This window comes from Rattus rattus, chromosome 7 (assembly GCF_011064425.1).
Source record: "Rattus rattus isolate New Zealand chromosome 7, Rrattus_CSIRO_v1, whole genome shotgun sequence".
NCBI classification, from domain to species: domain Eukaryota; kingdom Metazoa; phylum Chordata; class Mammalia; order Rodentia; family Muridae; genus Rattus; species Rattus rattus.
The window spans coordinates 9,433,268-9,455,838 of record NC_046160.1 but is presented as its reverse complement, the minus strand read 5'-3'; the positions used below and the strand labels follow the sequence as shown (position 1 = coordinate 9,455,838).

At 45.9% G+C, this 22,571-nt stretch overlaps 1 protein-coding gene across 1 annotated transcript; it reads right to left on the bottom strand.

Annotated features, from left to right (window-relative positions):
- Positions 1-501: 501 nt before the first annotated feature.
- LOC116905790 (cytochrome c oxidase subunit 7A-related protein, mitochondrial) lies at positions 502-12,026 on the bottom strand. Its single transcript, XM_032908768.1, has 3 exons — positions 11,892-12,026; positions 2,440-2,568; positions 502-1,319 (listed from the first exon to the last, which is right to left on the bottom strand). Exons 1-3 carry the CDS (start codon positions 11,961-11,963, stop codon positions 1,179-1,181), a joined length of 342 nt encoding a protein of 113 aa, XP_032764659.1. The 5' UTR covers positions 11,964-12,026; the 3' UTR covers positions 502-1,178.
- Between the last annotated feature and the right edge of the window lie 10,545 nt (positions 12,027-22,571).

The following is a 22,571-nucleotide window of genomic DNA, read 5'->3' as shown; positions in this document are numbered from 1 at the left end:
GCAAATGGGTAAGTAGTGTCTTAAGTGAACTGACCTTACAGGTCCTTTTCACTAGGGAGCGGGGGAGTCTTAGAACCCTATTACTGGACTCTGAGAAACTGTCTGGTAAAGACGGAGCTGGGCTGGCTCTGCCACTCCCCAGCACCTGACACTCAGGTCATTAGGGTCACTGAAGGCAGGCTCAGTGATGGAGAACACTTGTTCCTGCAGAGGGTTCAATTCCCAGAGGAAGGTTCGCAACCCACTGAAACTCTAGTGCTGGGGGATGTGACACCCTCTTCTGATCTTCACGGGCACCAGGTATACATTCTGAAAAACTGCTCAACTGAAAAGAACTTTCAAGCTGGGCACGGAGGTGCACACCTTTAATCCCAGCACTCCCCAAGGCAGAGGTGGGTACATCTCTGTGAGTTCAAGGCCAGCCTGGTCTACAGAGTAAGTTTCAGTAAAACAGAGAAGACACTGGCTTGAAAAAAAAAAAAAAAAAGAACAAGCCAAAAGTCTTTGCTCATGTATTTATTCCGCAGTCAAGTAAATCATAACGTCAAGCCGCAACATGATTAAAGGAGAATTACTGGTACAGCTGTCTAAAGTGCAACACTGACAGGTGTTCTTTCCCATGATGGAACAAAGACACAAAGACACACTTCCCTAGGGTCTGGGAGAGGCAAACAACCCTTTGAAACAAACTGCCCAACAATTAGAGGCAGACTGCAAATAATCTCTACTAGCATTTCTCTGCAAGGTGGACCAACCCCCCAGGTGGCTAACTCAAGCCCTCTGTCACCCACCTGTGCCCTGGCTTTGGTCTCCTTCCTCAATCACACCTACACCCAGAAGGCTTCTCTGCTTCCCGCTTAGACACCACCCGAGTCCCGGAGGCCCTGAGCACTGCTGGCCATGAGTGAGCTTGTGAACAACTTTCACCCAGAATCTCGTGGGAGACCAGGAGCAGGACGGCTCAGCGATGGCTTGGTGTCATTTCCTTAAACAATAGTTCTAACTGTAAAACAAGCTGACATCTGACAGGCCATCTGCACGCCATAAACAAACCAGTGTATTCTTATCTTTTCCTTTGTTTGCAAAATGTTAAGTAGACTATCCAAGGGGGAAAAAAATGAAACTCGAGAATTCAAAGGGTTTGGGTCACAAAGTAAACCAGTCCTCCACAGGCAAATTCATTTGTTTTTGGGCTTCGAGGCCATGTAGAGGGCGATCAGGCAGTAGATGGTCCCTCCCACTGTGAGAGCCATGGTGGTCCGGTAAAGCATTTGGTCCGGAAGGCCTCGTTTCAGGTGCACGGGCACACCGTCAGCCTTCTGCAAGGCAAGAAGGGACAATGAGTTACCTAGTAGGAACAGATTTTACTACAGACTGGAGAAGAAAATCTTGTCCATCATGAAAACTACTCCACAAACATAATATAGCGGGGACTGGGATGCATCAGTGTGGCAGAACACGGGTACACTTCCTCACCAATGGGCGCACGACTTTAAGTCTGCGGTCATTCTCTACAGCCAAGTCTGAGGCAACCAATGAGCCAAGTCCAGGTTCCTAAGGCCTTTACTACAGTCTCGCTCTGCAAGGGCAGAGCCCTGGAAACTTTTGAAAGGATCAGGCTCTCTGTAGGACCCTTAACTCATCTTGTGCAGACCCCAGAGGCCTCTTAAACCTTACTCATTAGATTTAAAAGACTTACCCTGAACATGGAAGTGCTCATGCGGTTCAGGATGGACCTGAACCGGGACACATTCTTGTGGGGAGACAGCCCTGTAAGGACAGCTCTGCCACTCCCCAGCACTTGACACTCAGGTCATTAGGGTCTCGATTACCTCTAAATAGATTAATCATATTCAAGTGTCAATTCTGGCTTCTCTCTGTTGATGACCTACCTAAGAGGGCTTCCTGACTTCCACCAATTGTACAGTGAACTGCAGCACCAAGAAAGCCACACACAGAAGAAAACTGGCTGCCAAAACAGCTCAGCAGTTACAAGCCATTGTGCTTTCAAGTTAGTTCCTACAACCACTTATAACTCATCTCTGCATGAACAGACAGACAGACAGACAGACAGACAGATAGACACACACACACAGAGAAAATTTTTGAAGTCGTCACCGCATGTGTGGCAATCATTAATAGGTACTGGCTGATTCAGTGTCATTACACCCGCCCCTGAGTTCTCTCAGAGATTATGAAGAAGCACAGTGCACGCGTGTTTGTGGCAATGAGATCATTAGCCACGCCCCTGAAATGGGCATATCGACCTGTACAGATGTTCCATTATTAGTCAATGGGCCAAACTGAAGTAAAGAGCTCTACTTAAAGAAAAGGAGGCTGGGGAGAAAACAACGGTAAAGTAACTCAGTTTTTCTAAACCTCCCACCCCAACGCACACAGGTCCATGTGTCCCAGCTCTCTGCCCCGACCTTCAGTCACCTGGAAGAATCTCTGTAGCTCTGGAACTTTATTCTTCCCAGCATAGTCATATGCTGTCACACTGGAGGTCAGTTTGGTCGGTGTGGCAAATATGATAGGTGGTGCTTCTTTGGAAACCGGCTTAAAACCCTGCAGGACAGACACAAAGAGCAACAGAGGCCATGAGTATGTCTGTGCAGCTGAGCTATTTCTGGAGGCAGCACTAATGGTACAAGGGCCAGAACGGGCAGGGTCTCTGTCACTTGCATTATGGGTCTTTGCGTGTTCTCAACCCTCTGACAAATACTCCTAGCAGCCTTCCAAAACAAACTCTACCAGTGAGATGGGAAAGACAAGAAAGGCCCCATGTGAGCTTCAAGAAGTACCTTCCATGTCTACAAGACCCTGATGTCCCCTCCTCTGTCTGGGTAAGTCAGTAAAGAGCCCAGGCATGTAAGGAGGCCTGAGCTCACTCCCCAGCACCATGTAAGAGGCTGGGGATGGCAGCATCAGTTTCTGATCTCAACACTGGGAGGCAGAGTGGAAATGGGCAGATAGATTCCTGGTGCAAACTATACTGGCGGTAGTGACGCACACCTTTAATTCAAGCACTCAGGAGGCAGAGGCTGGAAGATTTCTGAGATTGAGGCCAGCCTGGTCTACAGAGCGAATTTGAGGACAGCCAAGACTACACCAAGAAACCCTGTCTTGAAAACCCAAGGACTACATATTCCATGATTCCATTAACAGCAGTGCAGCACAGAGGCAGAGCACTGCTGTTTAGCACAGGAGTGTAAGAAGGTGCTGGAGAGGAGGACAGCTTTCTTCTTGAAGTTATGCAACTGTTCTAAAGTTAGCTCTGGGGGCTGGAGAGAAGGCTCGGCTATTAAAGAGTAGCTGTTGCAGAGGACACAAGTTCAGTTCTCAGCACCCGCAAGGCATGGCTAGCAACCACCTGAAACTCTAGCTTCTGGGGACTCAATAGCTCTTGATTGCATGATGTGATTGTCTGCATATGCTTGGCCCAGGGAGTGGCACTATTAGAAGGTGTGGCCTTGGAGGAAGTGTGTCACTGTGGGGTATGGGCTAGGAGACCCTCCTCCTAGCTGCCTGAGGATGCTCAGTCTGTTCCTGGCTTCCTTTGGGTGAAGATTTAGAACTCAGCTCCTCCCACCATGCTGATAATGAACTGAACCACTGAACCTGTAAGCCAGCCCCAATTAAACGTTGTCCTTTATAAAACTTATATTGGTCATGGTGTCTATTCACAGCAATAAGACCCTAACTAAGACATAAGGGTACCCAAACACAGGTGTACATGCCACACAGACATACACAGTTAAAACATAATAAACCTTTTTTGCTTATGTTTGGACAGTGCCTTGGAATGTAATGTATAAACCAAATTGGCCTCAAACCTATAAAAATAAACCTTAAGGGGGCTGGAGAGATGGCTCAGTGGTTAAGAGAACTGATTGTTCCTCCAGAGGTCCTGAGTTCAATTCCCAGCACCCACATGGTGGCTCACAACCCTCTGTGATGGGATCTGATGCCCTCTTCTGGTGTGTCTGAAGACAACTAGTGTATTATATGACGCTGTCGTCGAGATGCACCTGGGAGGCTGCTGGGAGCTCAGGTTGGCCTTCACCTCTTGGCTTCACCTCCTAGTCGGCTGGGCTATAGGTACACACCGCCACACTACTGACCTAGATACTTTAAATGCGTGACCTGCATGGCAGTTATTTCAGACAGGGTCTTACCGCGTAGCCTCCAATGACCAGGAAGCTCTAGAGAACAGGTCAGCCTTGAACTCGAGAAGATGCACCTGCCCTGCCTGAGTGCTGGGGTTAAGGGCTGCCCTCTTGCTGTTTTCTAAGAATCGAAGGGCAGGTTGAGGATGCAGCTCCTGCCAAAGTCCCTGCCGAGCACATGCAGCCAGCACCACAGACACAAACCACCCAAACCCAAAGGGGACAGTTTTGCTTTTTCTCTAAGGGCACAAAGCTGTAAAGTAACTTCTGCACAGCAACACTGCACACTAAAGCTGAAGGTTGAGGCTTACAAGCCAGTAAAAGTGTCCCTTTAGATTCCAACTAGGGAAAGTGAGGACAATGTGAGGTCTGAAATAAGTCTGAAGTCTAGACTGCTAGTCTTTATTTCTCAAATTTGTAACTGACAAGATCTAGAGATTAGATATTTAAAAGATCAACATAAAAGAGAGGAGGGAGGTTGGATAAAAATGAATTACAATTACCAGGCTGGTCTCGCTCTGTAAGGGCAGAGCCCTGGAAACCTTTGAAAGGATCAGGCTCTCTGTAGGACCCTTAACTCATCTTGTGCAGACCCCAGAGGCCTCTTAAACCTTACTCGTTAGATTTAAAAGACTTACCCTGAACATGGACGTGCTCATCAACTAGGCATGAGGATTAATGGGATCCAAAACCAAGACCAAAAAATAAGGTTCTGAAGTAAGGCTGGCTGGTTTGGAACTGGCCTGTCTAAGGTAATACTCAGCTGGTATGACGGTCACCTACTCTACCTCAGAAGGATGTGCAAAAGCAGCAGCTACCTCAACAGCTTTTAATAATTCCATAAACTATAGAAATTCAGAATACACTTTTAAAATTGTCTTATTTCATTATTTTTTTTAAAGATTTGTTTATGTATGAGTAGGCTATTGCTGACACACCAGAAGAGGGCATCAGTTCCCATTACAGATGGTTGTGAACCACCATGTGGTTGCTGGAATTTGAACTCAGGACCTCTGGAAGAGCAGTCAGTGCTCTTAACTGCTGAGCCATCTCTCCAGCCTCCTTATTTCAGTATCTTATCTCATCAATTATGAATTTTGCATTTTCCCCAATGAGGCTCAGCTGTTTTCAGGACATTGTCCATTCACAGTGCAGCCTGTTGGCCCTCAATGAAGAACAGGCATGGTCCTTCACCTCCCTGTAACACGGTAAATCACCCACCCATTGTATAGTCAACAGCCAATGTTTTCAGGCACTATCACTCCGGAGACTCAAGCTCCCCCACATGCCTATTTTACAGAACAAAACCCCAAGTTCTAGACCTGGAGGCGGTGTCCCATGTAGAGGCAGGCAGATCTAAGGTCCAAGTCAGTCTGGTCTACACACTGAGTTCCAGGAAAGCCAGAGCTACAGAGAAACCTGGTCTCAAAAGAGCAAAACAAACAAACAAAAACCAAACTGAAGTTCTTATAACAGCTTTAGAGCTTCGTGGTGCTGCATGGGCACCCTTCTCTGTACTCCCCTATTTCAGCCCCTTCCTTCCTTCTCCTTAAACCCCCGCACCTCCCGAACTGCCAGCTTGTACTTCCCAGCACCTGACATCACTTTAGGGAAACTTTCAAAAATACCTTTTTTGGTTTCTGCCATGGTGGCTCACAACAGGTCCATGTATCCTGAGCTGGCCTTTAACTCACTTGCAGCCCAGGCTGGTCTTGAACTCCTGATCCTGTTACATCTGCTTCCTGAGAGATAAAATTATAGCATCACACCTGCTCTACTTTTGTGAAAACTGCATGTCCTCCTCCTGACCCTGAAAACAAGCTATCCCACTCTCACACCTTGTTTTCTCCACAGCACTGACCACCAGCAAACATGCTACACCCCTTTATTTACTGTCCTTATGCAAAGGAAGCCCCACAGATGCAGGATGCTGGGCATGTTTTGGTCACTAATCATAAGCAGCTGATAGACAGCGCATTCCCTACACACCTGCCAGACAGGGACTGCACTGCCAGCCTGCAGCTTCACCACAGCAGACTACTAACTGGCACTTGCCAGCAGAGCCTCCCTCCTGTGGCAAGGAGAAATTAATCGATAGGCTATACTTATTTATTTATTTATTTATTTATTTATTTATTTAATGTATGTGAGTGAGTACACTGTCGATGTCTTCAGACACACCAGAAGAGGGCATCAGATCTCATTACAGATGGTTGTGAGCCACCATGTGGTTGCTGGGAATTGAACTCAGGACCTCTGGAAGAGCAGTCAGTGCTCTTAACCGCTGAGCCATCTCTCCAGCCCTAGGCTATACTTTTTAATGCTGATTCTGTACATAGTCCCTACCTCTAAACAGTTCACAACACTTAAATTCGAATTGTTTAATTGCTAACAAGTAGGGAAGGAAGGTATCCCAGAGATTGAAGGCAGGGCCACAAGAATGCTAAAAAATGACCCTCCGGCCACCCCTCCACACTCTCACTGCTCCTAACTGTACATTTTGTTTTCTTTGGGATGGGGTCTTGGGAAGCTCAGGCTGGCCTAGACTTCCTCTGCAGCTAAGGAGGAGCTTGAGCTCCTGTTCCTCCTGCTTCTACCTCCCATGCTGCACCAGGACACTGAGCTCAATTTTTAAAGAAACAATATGTTTATTACATGCAGCATGAACAGGTTTGGCAGTGCTTAAAAATAAAAAAAAAAAAGGTTAATTTTTAAATTCTATGTACTGTATGTGTTTATGGGGGGAGGGATGACACATCTGTGTACATGTGAATGCAGGTGCGTCTGAGGAGACCGGCGGAGAGGCTCAGATCCCTTGAGGCTGGAGTTACAGGTTGAAGGCCAATAGGCTGGGATATTGGCAATCAAACTTAGGACCCCCGAAAAAGCAGTATGTGTTAATTAATGGGCTGGCCTCCAGTTGAAATGTTTAAAGACAAAAGTAATCCAGATTTTCCTCTTAGAGCTGACTGGCTCAGCATCTCTGCCTCTGAGGTCTAAGGAAGGTATAGACAGGAAGTGTTTCCCTGGGGCTAGGGTCAAGGCTCTGTTAATATCTGCTCTTGCTGAGGGCTCATGCGGTGGCTCACAACCATCCTCAACTCCAGCTCCAGAGGATCCCACGCCTGTGGACATGGGACACGCATGTGGTGTACATACACCCATGCAGGTAAAACTCTCATTAAGAACATATAACGTTAAAGTTTTTAAATGTTAACCTATCAATCTCCTCACCTCTGATTTATGACTGAAAACCAGATTAAATCTTCAGTGACGAAAGTCATTTCTAGTGAAGCTAGACACCCTCGCCATGTCTCTCTGCTCGCTCACACTCTCAGGACCCGGCTGAATGGAGAGTGCTGCTCCCCTCCCAGTCCCACATCATCATGAATACTCCTGCATGCTCAGCGTGCCATGCATCACTAAGATGGCGCTACCCCAACTTTCTGCATCCAATATCCTACTTACTTCTACAAAATTTACTCATTTTATCATAGGCCTTTCTTTCATGACTCACCTCCACAGTCAAACTCAGTGTCTCCCCCACTCCTCTTGTCCCTCAGTTCCCCACAGCTGGACATCATTCTAGTGTCTTTAGAATGGCTGGGTCACAGAATAAAACTGTATTTCTCTTTTAAGACACTGCTAACTGGACACAAGCTAGAGTAATCAGGAAAGCGGGACTCTCAATTAAGAAAATGCCCCCTTACATTGGCCTGTGGGCGGTACCACTCCTGGGTCGGTGTTCCTCAGTGCTATAAGCAGGCTGGGCAAGCCAAGAGGAGCAGGCTAGGAAGCAGTGCTTCTCTACAGCCTCTGCTTCAGATCCTACTCTGACTTCACTTAGTGATGGAGTGCAGGATGATGTCATTATGCAGGTGAAGGCAGGTATAGGAGAATGAGGCCTGTCATTGGATGAGAGGGAAGGATGGGCGGGAGAAAAGCTTTAGGAGGAGACTGGAGTGAGGGGGAGGAGCAGCCGAGAGAACATGGAAGCTGATGTTAAGTTCCTCTCTGCACATTTAAAGTTGTTATGAATATTCTTTAAGGGATGGATGTGTACAGGGATTTGTATTTCTAGGTGGGCAATTATCTATTATCAATTGGATCAGAGGTTATTGTGTTGTGCGTTCTTTTATGTGGCAATTTGAGTTCAAGTGAGTGTGTGGTGGCTGGACACACTGGGCCACCACAGAATTGGATGTGTATGTCTGGCATGGTGGCAACCTGCCTTGGGAACTAGATGGGTAGAGAGATGTTGCCAGGCTCAGAGAGTAGCCATTGGCAGTGTGATATGGATTGGGGCTGAGTGGGTGAGACGCTTTGCTGAGTGAGATGTAAATATCTAATAGATGTCATGTGGCCCTACGGTACTGACTCTAGTGCGGGTTTAAAAGAAACCATCTTATTAATTTTACTGCCAACAATGGAGAGTAACTGGAGACAAAATAAACTCTTTCCTCCCCAAGTTGCTTTTGGTCATGGTCTTTATCACAGCAATAAACACCCTAGCCAAGACACTACCAAAGTACCTTCCAGGGTGGCTACCCCATTTTAAATTCTCTCCAACACCGTAGCAGGCTTCTGGTTTCCCTACATCTTCATCTCCACAGGCTATTGTCTGTCTTTTGATCATAGGTGCTCTGGCAGACATGAAGTATTTCACTACCGCCTTGATTTGCTTTTCCCAACTGACTAATATGTCAAGTAGCTTCTCATGCTCCTCAATTTACTTGTGGCACATGTCACAAAAAAAGACAAATGCTTTTCAATCAGCCACCATCAAGCATTCCTCGAGTCATTAGTTGCCATGAAGTTGATTTACAAATGTGCTATTGTTGCAGAGGAAGCATTTCCATATTTGGTTATTTAATCCATGCTACCTACTCACTTTATGTACTGGATGTCATGAACATTTTCATTGTACAGTGCACTGTGTCCAAGGAAGGAAGACAAAACACTACTAATTATGAGGTCAGAGCACGGAGGAGAGGGGATGAGCGTGACCCTGAAAATGCTAGAGCAGGCAGAGGAGTGATTCTCACGAGGCAAGAGAAATCTGGTTCAACTTCTAGGGTCTGACCCTGAGCAGTTTATTTTTGACATATTTAATGAACACAGAATAACTATGGGCAAAACTTTTCTCTTGACAATTATCACAACAAGCTTAAGAGATAAATCCATTGTCAAAAGTAATAAGTAGTGCTCCTCTATGGCTTCCTCTTCAGTTCCTACCTCGCGCAGTGATCGGGAGAGCTGCTAAGACAAAATAAACCCTTTCCTCCCAGAGTTGTTTTTTGTCATGGCCTTTTGCAATGAACACCTAGCCAAGACACTCTCAAATGAAGACACCCAAACTAAGACACGCATTTGCAAAGTGCATGTCTTTAGCAAAGTATCTATGCTTCGGGAAACAGTGCTCAGAATAAGGGTCTAGGGAGGAAGGGTCTGGAATAAGCAAGTAAGCTCTTCTGCAAGTACACAGGAACCCTTCCATACTAATGGGTTCTACTGACTGAGAAACAGTGCTCAGAAGTCTGGGGTAGGCGTAATATCCTGTGGGGTTCAGGGTGAAGCACAGACCTACAGATAGCAAAAGGTCACCGGGTCACTGAATAGATCCAGTCCCAGCTTTCTGGATGTAAATGGTGTAAGTCCCCTTTGTTGAGAGCCTGACAGTTTTAACGTTCCTGGTTCCCCCAGTGCTATCTGTGGGCACAAGTCTATAGGGACCGTGGAAGCCAGCCCAAATCTACAATTTATAAACGTCCACCTAACCTTGCTTCTTTCCACACCGCCTGAGCAAAGTTTAAATGAGCTGGAGATGGAGCTCAGTGAGAAAGCACGTGTCTAGCATTTATGAAGTCTTGGACTCAATCCCTACAACCATATAAATGTTTTTGAGTAACTTAGAAATTCTAATACTAGGGTGAAATCTAATTCAAGGGGAGCCAAACACACCCCACCCTGGAAGTCCTGTCTATATCAAGGGCATCATTAGGCAATCCCTGCTCTGAATATCAATTTCATGTCACTGTCATTTAGTCAGATTTTTACTTTCTCCTTCTAAACAACAAAGCTTAGACTTTGCTTCAGCTCTACTAAAAACAATCTACAGGACTAGAGAAATGGTGAAGCAGTTAAGAGCACGGGCTGCTCTTTAGGGAGGACCCAAGTTTAATACCCTGCACCCACATGACTCCCAACTGGCTGTAATTCCAGTTCCAGGAGACCTGGAACCTCCTCTGGCTTCTGCAGACCAGACGGCATGAAGACAAAACACTCATATACGTATGCACTACAGAAGGTACAATGGAAACAGCCATTTCCCTACGTCTTCTGTCAAGAAATCAGACAATACTGGCAATCCTTTCCTTACAACTCATTACACTGGGCTTTACTGATACCACATTAGCTTCCCTTCTAACCCTGGACTGTTCTGAGTGAATTTTCCTCATTCCCTTTCACATTTCTGTAATGGAACAATCGTCTCTCTCTTTTTTAATTTATGTACTTCCAGAATGATCTCTCCATCAGCAAAGAGCCGCCACCAGCCATGTCTGCTAAACACCACATTCATAAAGCTCAGCAGCTACCAGATACATCGTTATCACCAAAAACTGAACACCTAAAAACACTTAAGACTTTTCCTCCTCAGCCTCCCATAAAATTCAAACTCAGTCCTTCTTGGCCTCCATTATCCTGAAAGTACATCTAATCTTGGATTGAAATCCTACTTAAACACTCTCCCTTAAGATGTGTCCTGTAAGGGTAGACACGAGGCAATAACCAGTCTCTGTTACAGCCCATACGAGTCACTATTCTAGCTAAGGCTTTTCAGCTTCGTGTTCAAGCAAGGCTTCTCGCTCCACTCAGAGCAATGATTCAGCTTCTGGAGAATATATGTATCATTTATCCGGGCCCAACCATCTGCCAAAAAAAACCCGCTCACTCGACACATAGCATTTAACCCAAATTAATGCTGCCCTGAACCAGAAAATGCTTTTGCTCACAACAAAAAAGTAGCAGTCAAGGTCACTAGATCAAGGCTGCTAAATTCAGTACTAACCCAGTATGAATGGACCTCTAAAATACCACATTTTCACAACACTGAGGCTGGAGATAGAAGCGTCATCGTAGGATCTGTCTGGATAAATGTCAGATCGCCCAGTGGTCACGGTCACCGTCTGCTACTTTAAAATTAGCGAAAGCTTAAACGTTGTTGGCTGTCACTCCCCATGTTCTCCTCAGTATAGGGGGAAAAAAAATCCATGCCTTATGAGAAAGCTTCTCAATCCCGCCCTCCTCAGTCTTCCATTTGGTAGCTGGGTGAAGCTACTTTCTGGGAAGTGACAGGAGTAGTAACGTGGGGAAGTCACAAAGGCCACCTCAAGGAGAGAGAGCGGAAACTCAAACTCAGTTAAGTCTCCTTCTGCGCACCACAGACTCTACGGGAAATCCATCTTAAATAAGCAGCCACCCCAAGGGTCACCTTGACCCCCGCAAGGTATCAGACCTATGTTTTGTGCCATGCAAACCTTGCCTAGGGTGCCGTACACACAGAGAAACCTCGGCAACTGCTCCAAGCCTGCGTGAAAGGATACCAGGAGACGCAAGTAAGCCGGACTCATCGGCCGGCAGAAACCCCTCCCGGCTCGGACGTCGCGACTGCCTGCCTCGGGCCGCCGTTCTCTCGCTCAAGGCGACGCGGCACACCCGTACCTGCGGAGTATAGGCTTCCGAAGCCCAAGCTCTAGCCAACGTCTGCGTGAAACTGCTAAACTTGTAGTACATGTTGGCTGCAGCCAGCTTTGCACCGCCGCTGCCTGTGCGACCGCCCTAGAAAAGGACCGGGCTTCCCCTTTGGCCCACCCAAAGCTCGGCGCAAGGACCCTGCTCCAAGATGAGGACTGTCTAGATAGCGCCTGACCCAAAGTATACCCACTTAAGCAACGTCGGGGAAACAAACCGCGCTCTCTCAAGACTTAGGGACGTAAAAGCTCTAAAAGACATGGAAAGAAGCTGTGCTGAGGCTTTCCGAAAACTCAGGCTTCTTTGTGCTGCTCATTTGTATGTGGGCAGTACCAAGACGCCATGACAGATGCGCAAGCGTCCTTTGGACAAAGAGGGCGGCTGAGAGCGCCACTCGCCCGGAGCGTTCTGGGCGGGGCCTGGAACTGGGGGCGGGGCCCGGCACGTAGGTGGGGTCTCGTCAGGTCCAGGTCCTGCCCCATTTGAGGGTTATTGGTATCTGTTGAGGGGTCTTAAGTTCCTAGGGTTGTTAGGAATTTCACCTCAATTAAGTCAAGAGCAGCTTTTTGGAGCCGGCAGTGAGTACATTACCTGTAAGCGAAATTCTGTCTCAATGCCTGGAAAGTGACCAGAAAGGAGAAGAGTGATCTAGGAGGGAGAAGAGGAAAGGGGAGAAAAGAGAAGAGAGGAGAGGGAGGGAGGGAGGAGATGGTGAGAGGAAGAGAGGAGAGAAGGGAAAGAAGGAGAAGAGAGAGAGGAAGAGAGAAGAAAGAGGGAGAGAGGAAGGGAAGTAGGGAGGGAAGGAAAGGGAGAGGGAGAAAGGGTAGGGGAGGAGCCTGTAGGCTTTGCGCAGAAGGCGTACATTTAATCAAAACCTAAAGCACCTGTGTGTGCATCTTGCTTCTTTTGAGAGTGAGATTACTGTCTTCTGCATTCATTTATGGGAATTGGTTGCTCATCTCATCCTGGCCTCTGTTCTTTGAGATAAATGCCTGCAGGGGAGGTGACTTGGAACACTTGTGAAATCTCTACCTTCTGCTTGAATGATGCAGCTCAGTTACAGCTTCCTGGTTATAGTAGTACTCAGCGCCACGCAGTGGGGCTTAGACTTCCACTCTGAGGCAAATGCTACATAAAAGGAGTGTGCTGGTTTCTTACTCTCCAGAGACAAGTTTTTAGTCCTATCATTTAACCAGAGGTTTCTGCGCACACCGGATAGGTTTGCCTACACTGTATTTTAAATGTAAATTGGTAATAAATAGCTAATGCTAAGCTTGATGTAGTATTTTCTCTAAATGTATTGAACCCCCACTACTCTAGACCATCTCTGTTTTACAGCACAGGATAATGAGGCCCAGAAAAATGAAGTAATTGCTGAGGCCAGCAATCAGTGGCAGAGTTAGTCGCCGGGCTCAAGAGTACAGATAAATAGATATAAATCCATTCTAAGAAGAAAAGAGCCAAAACTGTGCACTCCTGAGCAAAGATGTGATCTTTATAAATTCAGCACCTCTAATACCCTGGACAGCAAAGATTCCAGCAGCTTCTAATGATAAGTAATCCAAAGTTACTGTCCAGTCTGAGTTATTCTGTTGCTGCAACCAAACGCCATGACCAAAAAGCAAGTTGGGGGAGTTGGGGATTTAGCTCAGTGGTAGAGCGCTTGCCTAGCAAAGGCCCTGGTCTGGTCTTCAGCTCCGGGATTGAGGTGGTGGGGGGCTTGGGGGGAGCAAAGTTAGGGAGGAAGGGTTTGTGCAGCTTACACTTCCCACATTGCTGTTTCATCACCAAAGGAAGTCAGGGAAGGAACTCAAGCAGGTCAGGAAGCAGGAGCTGATACAGAGGCCATGGAGGGGCATGGCTTACTGGATTGCTTTCCCTGGCTTGCTCAGCTTGCTTCCTTATAGAACCCAGGACCACCAGCCCAGGGGTAGTACTACCCATAATGGCTGGGTCTTCCCACATCAATCATTAGTTAAGAAAATGCCTTACAAGGCTGGAAAGATGACTCAGCCGTTAAAGGCTACAACCAAAAATATAAGAAATGCCTTACAGTCAGATTTTTGTGGAAGTTTCTCAATTCTGTGCATTTTCTCAGTTGAGGTTTCCTCCTTTCAGATAATACTAGTTAGTGTGTCAAGTTGACATAATTCTAGCCAAGATGGTGCCTTTACAAAGGCATGGGATAATGTAAAAAAGAGAAGAAAAAGAAAAATCGCAATTTCTGTTTGAGTTCTAGTTTCTCCACAGCTGAAAGAATTGAGCCTAATTTAAACCTAATTTGGAACCTCTTTACCTCTTTAGTGGAGGAGTAGCCATCGTTACCTTGTCTCCTTTGCTCCTAGTCAGAGAGTCAACCATTCAGGAAATTATAAAGCTTATGGTAAGCTCATGGCCTAGCTGCTTTGTCCTTTCAGTTTTCCACAGAGCTTGACTATAGATAAGAAGCCTAATTAACACAGTTAATTAACACAGATCTTGGCTATATTTTTTAGATTTATTTATTTATTTCTTGTATATGAGTACACTGTAGCTGTCTTCAGACGCACCAGAAGAGAGCATCAGATCTCATTGCAGATGGTTGCGAGCCACCATGTGGTTGCTGGGAATTGAACTCAGGGCCTCTGGAAGAGCAGTCAGTGCTCTTAACCTCTGAGCCATCTCTCCAGCCCGATCTTGGTTATTCTAATTCAGTGGTTCTTAACCTTCCTGGACCCTTTAATACAGTTCCTCGTGCTATGGTGACCCTAAACCACAAAATTATTTTCATTGCTAATTCATAACTGTGATTTTGCTAATGTTACGGATTGAAATGTAAATATCTGATATGCAGGGTATCTGATATGTGACCCCCAAGTGGCTCACGGGTCCACAGGTTGAGAAACATTGCTCTAAATCATTTTAAACTAATCAAATGTTGGCATTATTAAGAAGAGGAAGAGGAAGAAGGAGGAGGAGGAGGAGGAGAAGCAGAGGAGGAGGAGGAGGAGGAGGAGGAGGAGGAGGAGGAGGAGGAGGAGGAGGCGCAGCTTGCTAGCAAATACTGGGTGTAAGGACAGGTTTTTTCCTAGGTTGATCTGGAGTAAGAAAAGTGAATGGTTTAGGAGAGCTCCCATCTCCCTCCTATCTCTGGACATGTTTTGGAAGAGGTAGGAGAGAATGCTTCCTAGTGTCTAGCAGCATCAGGTGTAGCAGCTTTTTGAAGTCTAAAGGTGCTTGTCAACACTGCTGATTTTCTTAAAATCCCTGCCTTCTGATTTTAGATCCTGCAAGACATAAATTAAGAATCCTGAAAATGTTACACCAGCCGGGCTGTTCAGTGGGAGATAAAATGTCAGTAGCAGAGTGTGGGTTGGGATGTCACATGGAGTGGCTGATCGTGGAGAGATTTTTGTCTCATTTCCCAAATAAGATGCAGTGCTCTGACAGCACTGAGGCACACTCTCCTCAGCCGCGCCGGCACATCCCACCCGGCATCAGACAGCGGCCCTTTTTTTTTTTTTAAATCATGATACCTTCAGGTTGTTCTCCAGATGGTCTGCTGAAGGGAACTGACCAGAGCTCAGGATAAAAAAGCTTGCCAAATGCTGAGTGATGCGAATGGGTGCGGACGCCAACTGGTGGATCAGAAGTGCTTGCTGCTTCTCCTTTTGTGAGGGCTGTGTCCTAATGGCCTCTGGCAGGCTGCTCTGTGAAAGCATTTAGGCCATGGATGGGAAGCCAATATAAAGTTCAAACTGAGTTATGCTCAACATAGATAGGAGCTGCCTCGTGAAATAATTCTTATTCCCTTAAATTTTCCTAGAATTGGCTTTTTTTTCTTCTTTGATTGACGCGTGCCAGATAAGGCAGAGACAAAACACTTATCATAACAGTCAAGGTGTTTCTGACCCCTCTTATGGATTTCTTACACTTTTCCTTGTTTCCAAAGGATTCATATATTACCCGTGTTGATGTCTGCTGTTAGGAGTAGATAAATTCAAGGTTTGGTTGATAAAGTGTCTTAGGCGTACTTCCCATGAAGTGTCCAGGGCAGAGTCCCAAAGAAGCCCCACCTTTCCTTGTTTTACTGCTTGTTTCGTTGCCAACTGTGTGGACCGAGTGACCCTTCCTATCCTGGGAAGGCCATGGGTGCGGTTGGGTTGTGGCTGTTCTGAGGTTGTGTCCCAGGTGGGAATCGGGGTCGACCAGGTGTGGTGTCACAGTGATATTATACTTCTCTCTGTGACTCGTATCTACCACCCTGGGCAAAAAGTGAACAAGCATGAATGGGAGGTAGAAGGGACACATTTTCCCAAGATCTGACATTTAAAACTGCCGCCAGTCATCCTCAAGAAAAGCCTCTCTGGCAACGCTTTGGGAAAGCAAACTGAGAGCCAAGGTCACTTCTGATGCTTATGACGACACTCTGTGCAACTATTCAGTGATTTTTCACGAGGAGGAAAACTCAGCTATTATATTTCATTCCTTTTTTTTCATCAGATAAACCCCTTAACTGTTTTTGTCTTCAAAACCTAAGATCTAGGATTATATTTTTTTTTTTTTTTTTTTTTTTTTTTTTTTTTTTTTGGTTCTTTTTTTGGCTGGGACCAACAGGGCCTTCTTCCTAGGCAAGCGCTCTACCACTGAGCTAAATCCCCAACCCCTATATTTTTACTTTAAAACAGCCCTGTGTGGAAGCCTGGCCTAGTCTTAGTGGGGAGTGGAGGGTCTGATGGCCATTTCTTGCCCTTTCAGGGGCAAGCTTTATTGAGTTTGGGAAGAACACGTCCTGCTCTGTCCTTCTCATGGTTGAATGTCAATATGGAGCAGCAAGCTGCCTCCCAGTTGCCTGCCTGCCTGCCTTCCAAGCAAGTCAAAAGCACATCCAAGGAGATTATGGATTTAACTCAAGTTTGACACATCACATTTCATTTCACTGGTAAAGAAAGGCTGAGGTATGACTCATAATTTATTTTAAATCATTTTAAATACACTTAATTATGCACAAGAAAAAGTTGAGCTCCAGAACAAGACTCAAGCTACTTTACATTAAATCATCGATGAAAATGCAGCACAAGTGATGTTCTGTCCACAGAACGGAAGGGAAACAGTGGCCTTTCCTAGCTCGGAGGTGACAGAGGGGTGCTCCTAGTCCGTGGTCATCCTTTCTCTCTGCATCACACGTGTCTGCAGGATTGAAATGTTTTACAATGTGCATATATTACCTTTATAAGTCTATGTGTATGGTACACACATACAATAACACACTCCCTAAGAGGCGACCTGCTATGGTGATACACACCATTAACGGCAGCATCTGGGAACAGGAGGTTGGATCACTGTGAGTTTCAGGCTAGCTGGATCCACATAACGAATTCCAGGCCAGCCAGGGCTACCCAGAGACATTCTTTCAAAACAAACAAGCCAACGAACAAACAAACAAAAAAACCCGACCAAACAAACAAAAACAAAAATGTCTCCAAAAGGTGTATAAATTAGAATTTAGAAAATGTTTCTTTTGTTATCTATATTCCAAACTATAGTTAATTTCAAACAATTTTTAACCACCCTGGGTAGATGTGAGAACTACTGAGTGACAGTTTCCAAGTGCTAAAGCATTTTGGAATTGGCTCCAGGGCCATTTTGCACTCTAGAGCTAACACGATATAGTGCTGCTTTTTATAGACGGAATGAATGAATGAACGAATGAATGAGTGAATGAATGAATGAGTGAATGAATGAATGAGTGAATGAATGAATGAATAAGTCTACAAATGAGTGTGAAAATAAATAAACACTACCTCCACGCATCATGGTAAGAATGAATAGTTATTTCCATGCTATGCTGACCGCCATAGAGATTGGCGATTGAGAGAAAAGGAAATGAAGAATCACAACCTTGAACCGAGGCTTAGTGGCACATACCTGTAAGCCCAGCACTCAGGAGGTAGACACAGGAGGATCAGGGTTCGAGTCCAGCCTGAACTGCAGACACCCTGTAGAACAAAAGTCACAGTAGAACAAAAGCGAGCAGGAAAGACACACAGGCTTCAGCTGAAGCTCCAAGGTAGCATGCGTGTTTGGCCTGCAGGAGGCCCTGGTTCCCAACCCTGTGGTAATCAAATAATAATCAGCACACTCCTGGGTCTCATTTGGATGATTGGCAGGTCATTTTCTTCTGAGGCATTTCTTGTGAGAACTCACCCGAACCTATCCAGTTTGAAAACATGGAGGGTTCTATGTCAGTGCTAGTCTGGAGATCCTGACCACAGTAGATTGTGAACCCACCAGGTTTGTGCTTTTGTAACTACTTCGTTAGCCCCTCTTGACCACAGAGTAGAAAATCTAATACAACAGGCTAATAGAACTAAATATGACAATATGGGCTAGAAAGCTTTAATACATATCCAATTAATTTTATTAATCTTATTAATTTTTATTAATTTTATTAATTGTGTGTGTGTGTGTGTCACACAGATCCTGTCTGAAAAGTAACTGAGAGGAAGGGGTTATAACTAAAATTGTAACCTAAAAAACAAATTTCATGTGTGAATGTGTGTGTGTGTATGTGTATATATATATATATATATATACACACACACATTCATTCTCTGGGGATCTAGCTTAGCTAGTATAGCACTCACCACACAAGTTTAAGTACCTGAGCTCCATCCTCAACCCACAAAAGAGCCAACCAAGCACTGTAACTGGTACATTCATATACCTAGAAGGGGAGGCAGAGACACGCAGTCTCTAGGCTCACTGGCCAGTGAGCTTAGCCCACCTGTGGGTGTGCGATTCAGTGAGAGACCATGTCTTAAAAGATAAAGTATATGATGATTGAGGAATGACATCGGGGTTGTCCTCTGGCCTGTCCCCACATGTACATGTGCACAGGGACAAGTCCACACACTACACACATGCACACAGTACATACATCACACACACACACTACATATATCACACATGCACACACATACATGCACATGCACACTACATACATCACACACATGCACACACTACATATATCACACATGCACACACACATACATGCACACTCACACTACATACATCTCACCCACAAGCACACACTACATATGTGCGTGTATGTGGTGTGTGTAGTATGTGTAGTGTGTGTAGTGTGTACTCATGCACACATGCAGCAGGAGGTCAGGCCTGTATGGGAAACATTACAAAAAATAAAAACAGCAAAATTTGATTTGTAGTTACTGCTATAAAACAAAAAGGAATCGATCATGCTTAAAGGCCTTAGGATTTTCCATCTTCAGTTTTTTTTTTTTACATATTTATTAATTTGTATGTAGCTGGGGCACTTGCAGGAGTCATTTTCTCTTCTCCCGTGTGGGTTGCAGGGATTGAACTCGGGTTGTCAGACTTGGCAGCAGGTCCCTTACCTACTGGGCCATCTCACTGGCCCTGGAATTGGGTATAAAGTTAGGGGAGACACAGGGCTTAGGAAGTAGCTCTGTTGGCACAGTGGCGACCTAGCAATGCTGAAGCCCATGACTGCTACCCCAGAACTCAGGAGGGGAGGCAGGACCAGAAGGTCAAGGGTAGAGCAAGTTCACTTTGTACTGCAAGTATTACCTTGGCTACGCAGCAGGCTGGAGGCCAGCCTTAGTAGACGCACACACACAGACCCTGTCTGAAGAGTAAAGGGGGGAGGTGTACTTAAAACGGCAACCCAAACGTCTCCATTTCTGCTGTCTCCTTTGCTCTTTCTCCTCCTTCCTTCCCTAAAAGCAGAACTGTCAGGTGGATCCAAAACATGAAAACAACCACCAAAGACACGAAATCTGGGTCTAAAGCCTGAAGCCCAAGAAGATCCCAGTGTCTCAAGCAAGTAACAGCCAACGTCGGGTGTTGGCATAAGTTAAAAATCAGAATTTTCCAGCTTGCTTTCCTTTTTCTTATTCCTTTGTTTATTGCAGAGGAACTCACTGTGGAGCCAAGGTGGGCTTCAGATTGAAGATCCCCTTGCCCAAGCTCAGTGCTTATGCTACTGTACCCAGCTCAGATAACTTTTGTATTCAAAGTGTGGGGATTTTTGTTGTTGTTGTTGTTGTTTTTACCATGTATTTGTTTGAGGAAGTGCCAAAGTGCACATGTCAGAGGGTGAAGTGTCATTGTCAGCTCTGACCTTCTCCCATGTTGGTCCAAGGGTTCCAGCTCAGGTTGTCAGGTGTTGGGTGTTGGGTTGAGGCTGCTATGTATTCAGATCCTAACTTCTGAACCCCAAGATCTGGTTGCCCCTAGACCAGTGAATTCTCATGCACTGGCCTTTGCTGTGTAAACCTTGCTCCCTCCTTTAAAGCTATTGGTTGATAAAAGGCTAGAGCCTGTGATTGGGCAGCTGTGAGAGAAAGGCGGGACCTGAGAATCCAGTGAGGGGTCTTGAGAGAGACCACAGAGAGGAGAAAGGAGATGGAGAGAGGAGGAGGCCTCCAGGGGGCTGGACGGACCGTGCGCATATGGAGATGTGGACCCTGAGGACAGGCTGATGGAGCAGAAATAACAGAGGTGAGACTTAAACAGCAAGTTACGAGGGCCTATGGATTGGACATAAGTTAGAATAACTCAGAACATGCCCAGTCTAGGCTTACAGCTTGTCGAATAAAATACCAGGTTTTTCTGTCATTTATACGGACAGGCAAGAATGTATAATTCATTTACAGTCAGGCTTGATGGCAAGAGATTTTACCCACCGAACCTCCTCACGGGATCATTTCAGATGCCAAATCCACTCCTTTTGCTTGCCTCCCTTCTTGCTCACGTGGAAAGTTGGCATGTTTTGTTGTTTTGTGAGAGCCAAAGTTATGTTTTACTTCTAATCACCGTACCTAAGAGATCCACAGAACAGAAACGCTTCTACCCTGTAAGCCCCTTGCCCAAGGACAGGCACTCCCTGGAATGCTGGATCGTGTTCACAAAAGGTAACAAGCCACAGGTTTTCACTTTCCCAAACAAGTTTGGTTGGCCCAGCTGTTCCAGATGTGCTTCTCCACACACAGGTGGGAGGTACATAGGCAGGATCTCTGTCAGGATGTTTCTTGCCTCCAACTGGACAATGGTGGGAAGTTTATGGATTTGCCTTCATAAGCACCTGGCCAACACAGCTCGTGGCCATTTTCAGGGATCTCAGAATGGATCTGTCCAGGGTCCTTCACCCTGGCCAATATTTAATTAAAGCGCACTTCAAGGCTGGCTCAGAATCGTGGTGGTCTTATTCGCCTGGTGGGTTTAACAATTGGGGTTTTGTGTGCTACGGGTTGAACTTGAGTTCTGGCAGTGAGCTCCAATCCTGGCGACTCCCTTTTAATGTTCTGCTAGGTAGAAACCCGAAGTGACAGTCCTAAAATAACCATTTAAAGGTGGCAGGGACATAGGCTGTACCTAGCCGACTAGGATAGGAGTGTCAGCCCTTCTCCTGACAGCCAGGCTACCTTAAGCGGCTCACTCCTTCCTCCCAGGTGAATCACAGGGTTAGCTGCGTGTTGGCAGGTCGAGAGGCCTGTCTGCTCAGTGCATTCTGGCTACTATGCCAAGGGCTTCCAAAATGGTGGATGAAGGGAGGACTGGGCCTTGAGTCCCATAAAGAAAGGCTGTGGACAAAGAGAACTCTTTTTTTTTTTTTTAAAGGTTTATTTATTATATATGAACACACTGTAGCTATCTTTAGACACACCAGAAGAGGGCATCAGATCTCATTACAGATGGTTATGAGCCACCATGTGCTTGCTGGGATTTGAACTGAGGACCTCTAGGAAGCACAGTCAGTCAGTGATCTTAACCACTGAGCCATCTCTCCAGACCCAAAAACTCTTAAAAATTGTGGTAAGGATGCTGAAGTGTAGCTCTCCACAGTTGCTGACTTCTGGTGAGGATGTGGAAGGGGAAGAACTCAGTTTTCTAATAAGGGGCTGGCCACTGGGTGTTTGACCATGCTCCAGTGAGTATATAGGCAACACAGATTGGACTTTTTTTCCCTCTTTCTTCTTATGATCTTTGGGGGTCATCTCAAAGGTGGAGGCAGAGTACCTGGAAAGACTGGAAAATGAAGGTGCTCAAGGTTTGTGGTATGAAATTCCTAAATAATCAATGAAAATATGAAATAAAAAATAAATAAACGAAAGGCTATGAAAACTGGCCTGGGGGGGGATTACAGATCTGCAGAAAATGACTACTGGAAAACACATCTGCCCTTTAGGCAATTGGAGGATATAAGACATTCATGAAAGCACAGCTGAGGAACTTGGAAGCCCAGCTAAGCAATGCTGGCCCTGGAACTGGAACCCCCCAGCCACACCCAAACCCTGAATTCTTATCAATACAGGAGAGCAGTCTGCTACCTTGATTCCAAACAAGCCCATGCCATCCAGCCAAAGACACGGAGCTCAGCTTTCTAATTATTGGAGAGTCATTTCCTTGTGCGAGCATCACCTGACCTGAGCATCATCAAACTTCAATACCACACTGTCCTCTTCACCACCCTGCCCCCCACTCCTATGAGTTCACAGATGGAGGAGAACAACCCAGTCTATTTTAAGTCACAGGATAGGTAAGAATCAACTCAAGGTGCCCGGGCCTCTCTCCCTGAGCAGAAGCGAGGGTTCTGTGAACACACACAGCGCTGTTTCAGCACAGATG

Excerpts from the sequence above, each read along its gene's own strand:
- LOC116905790 (XM_032908768.1), bottom strand. The coding sequence starts at position 11,963 with ATGTACTACAAGTTTAGCAGTTTCACGCAGACGTTGGCTAGAGCTTGG. Across the intron at positions 2,569-11,891 it reads CGGAAGCCTATACTCCGCAG|GGTTTTAAGCCGGTTTCCAA; the intron begins GTACGGGTGTGC and ends TCTGTCCTGCAG. Across the intron at positions 1,320-2,439 it reads AGCTACAGAGATTCTTCCAG|AAGGCTGACGGTGTGCCCGT; the intron begins GTGACTGAAGGT and ends CTTGCCTTGCAG.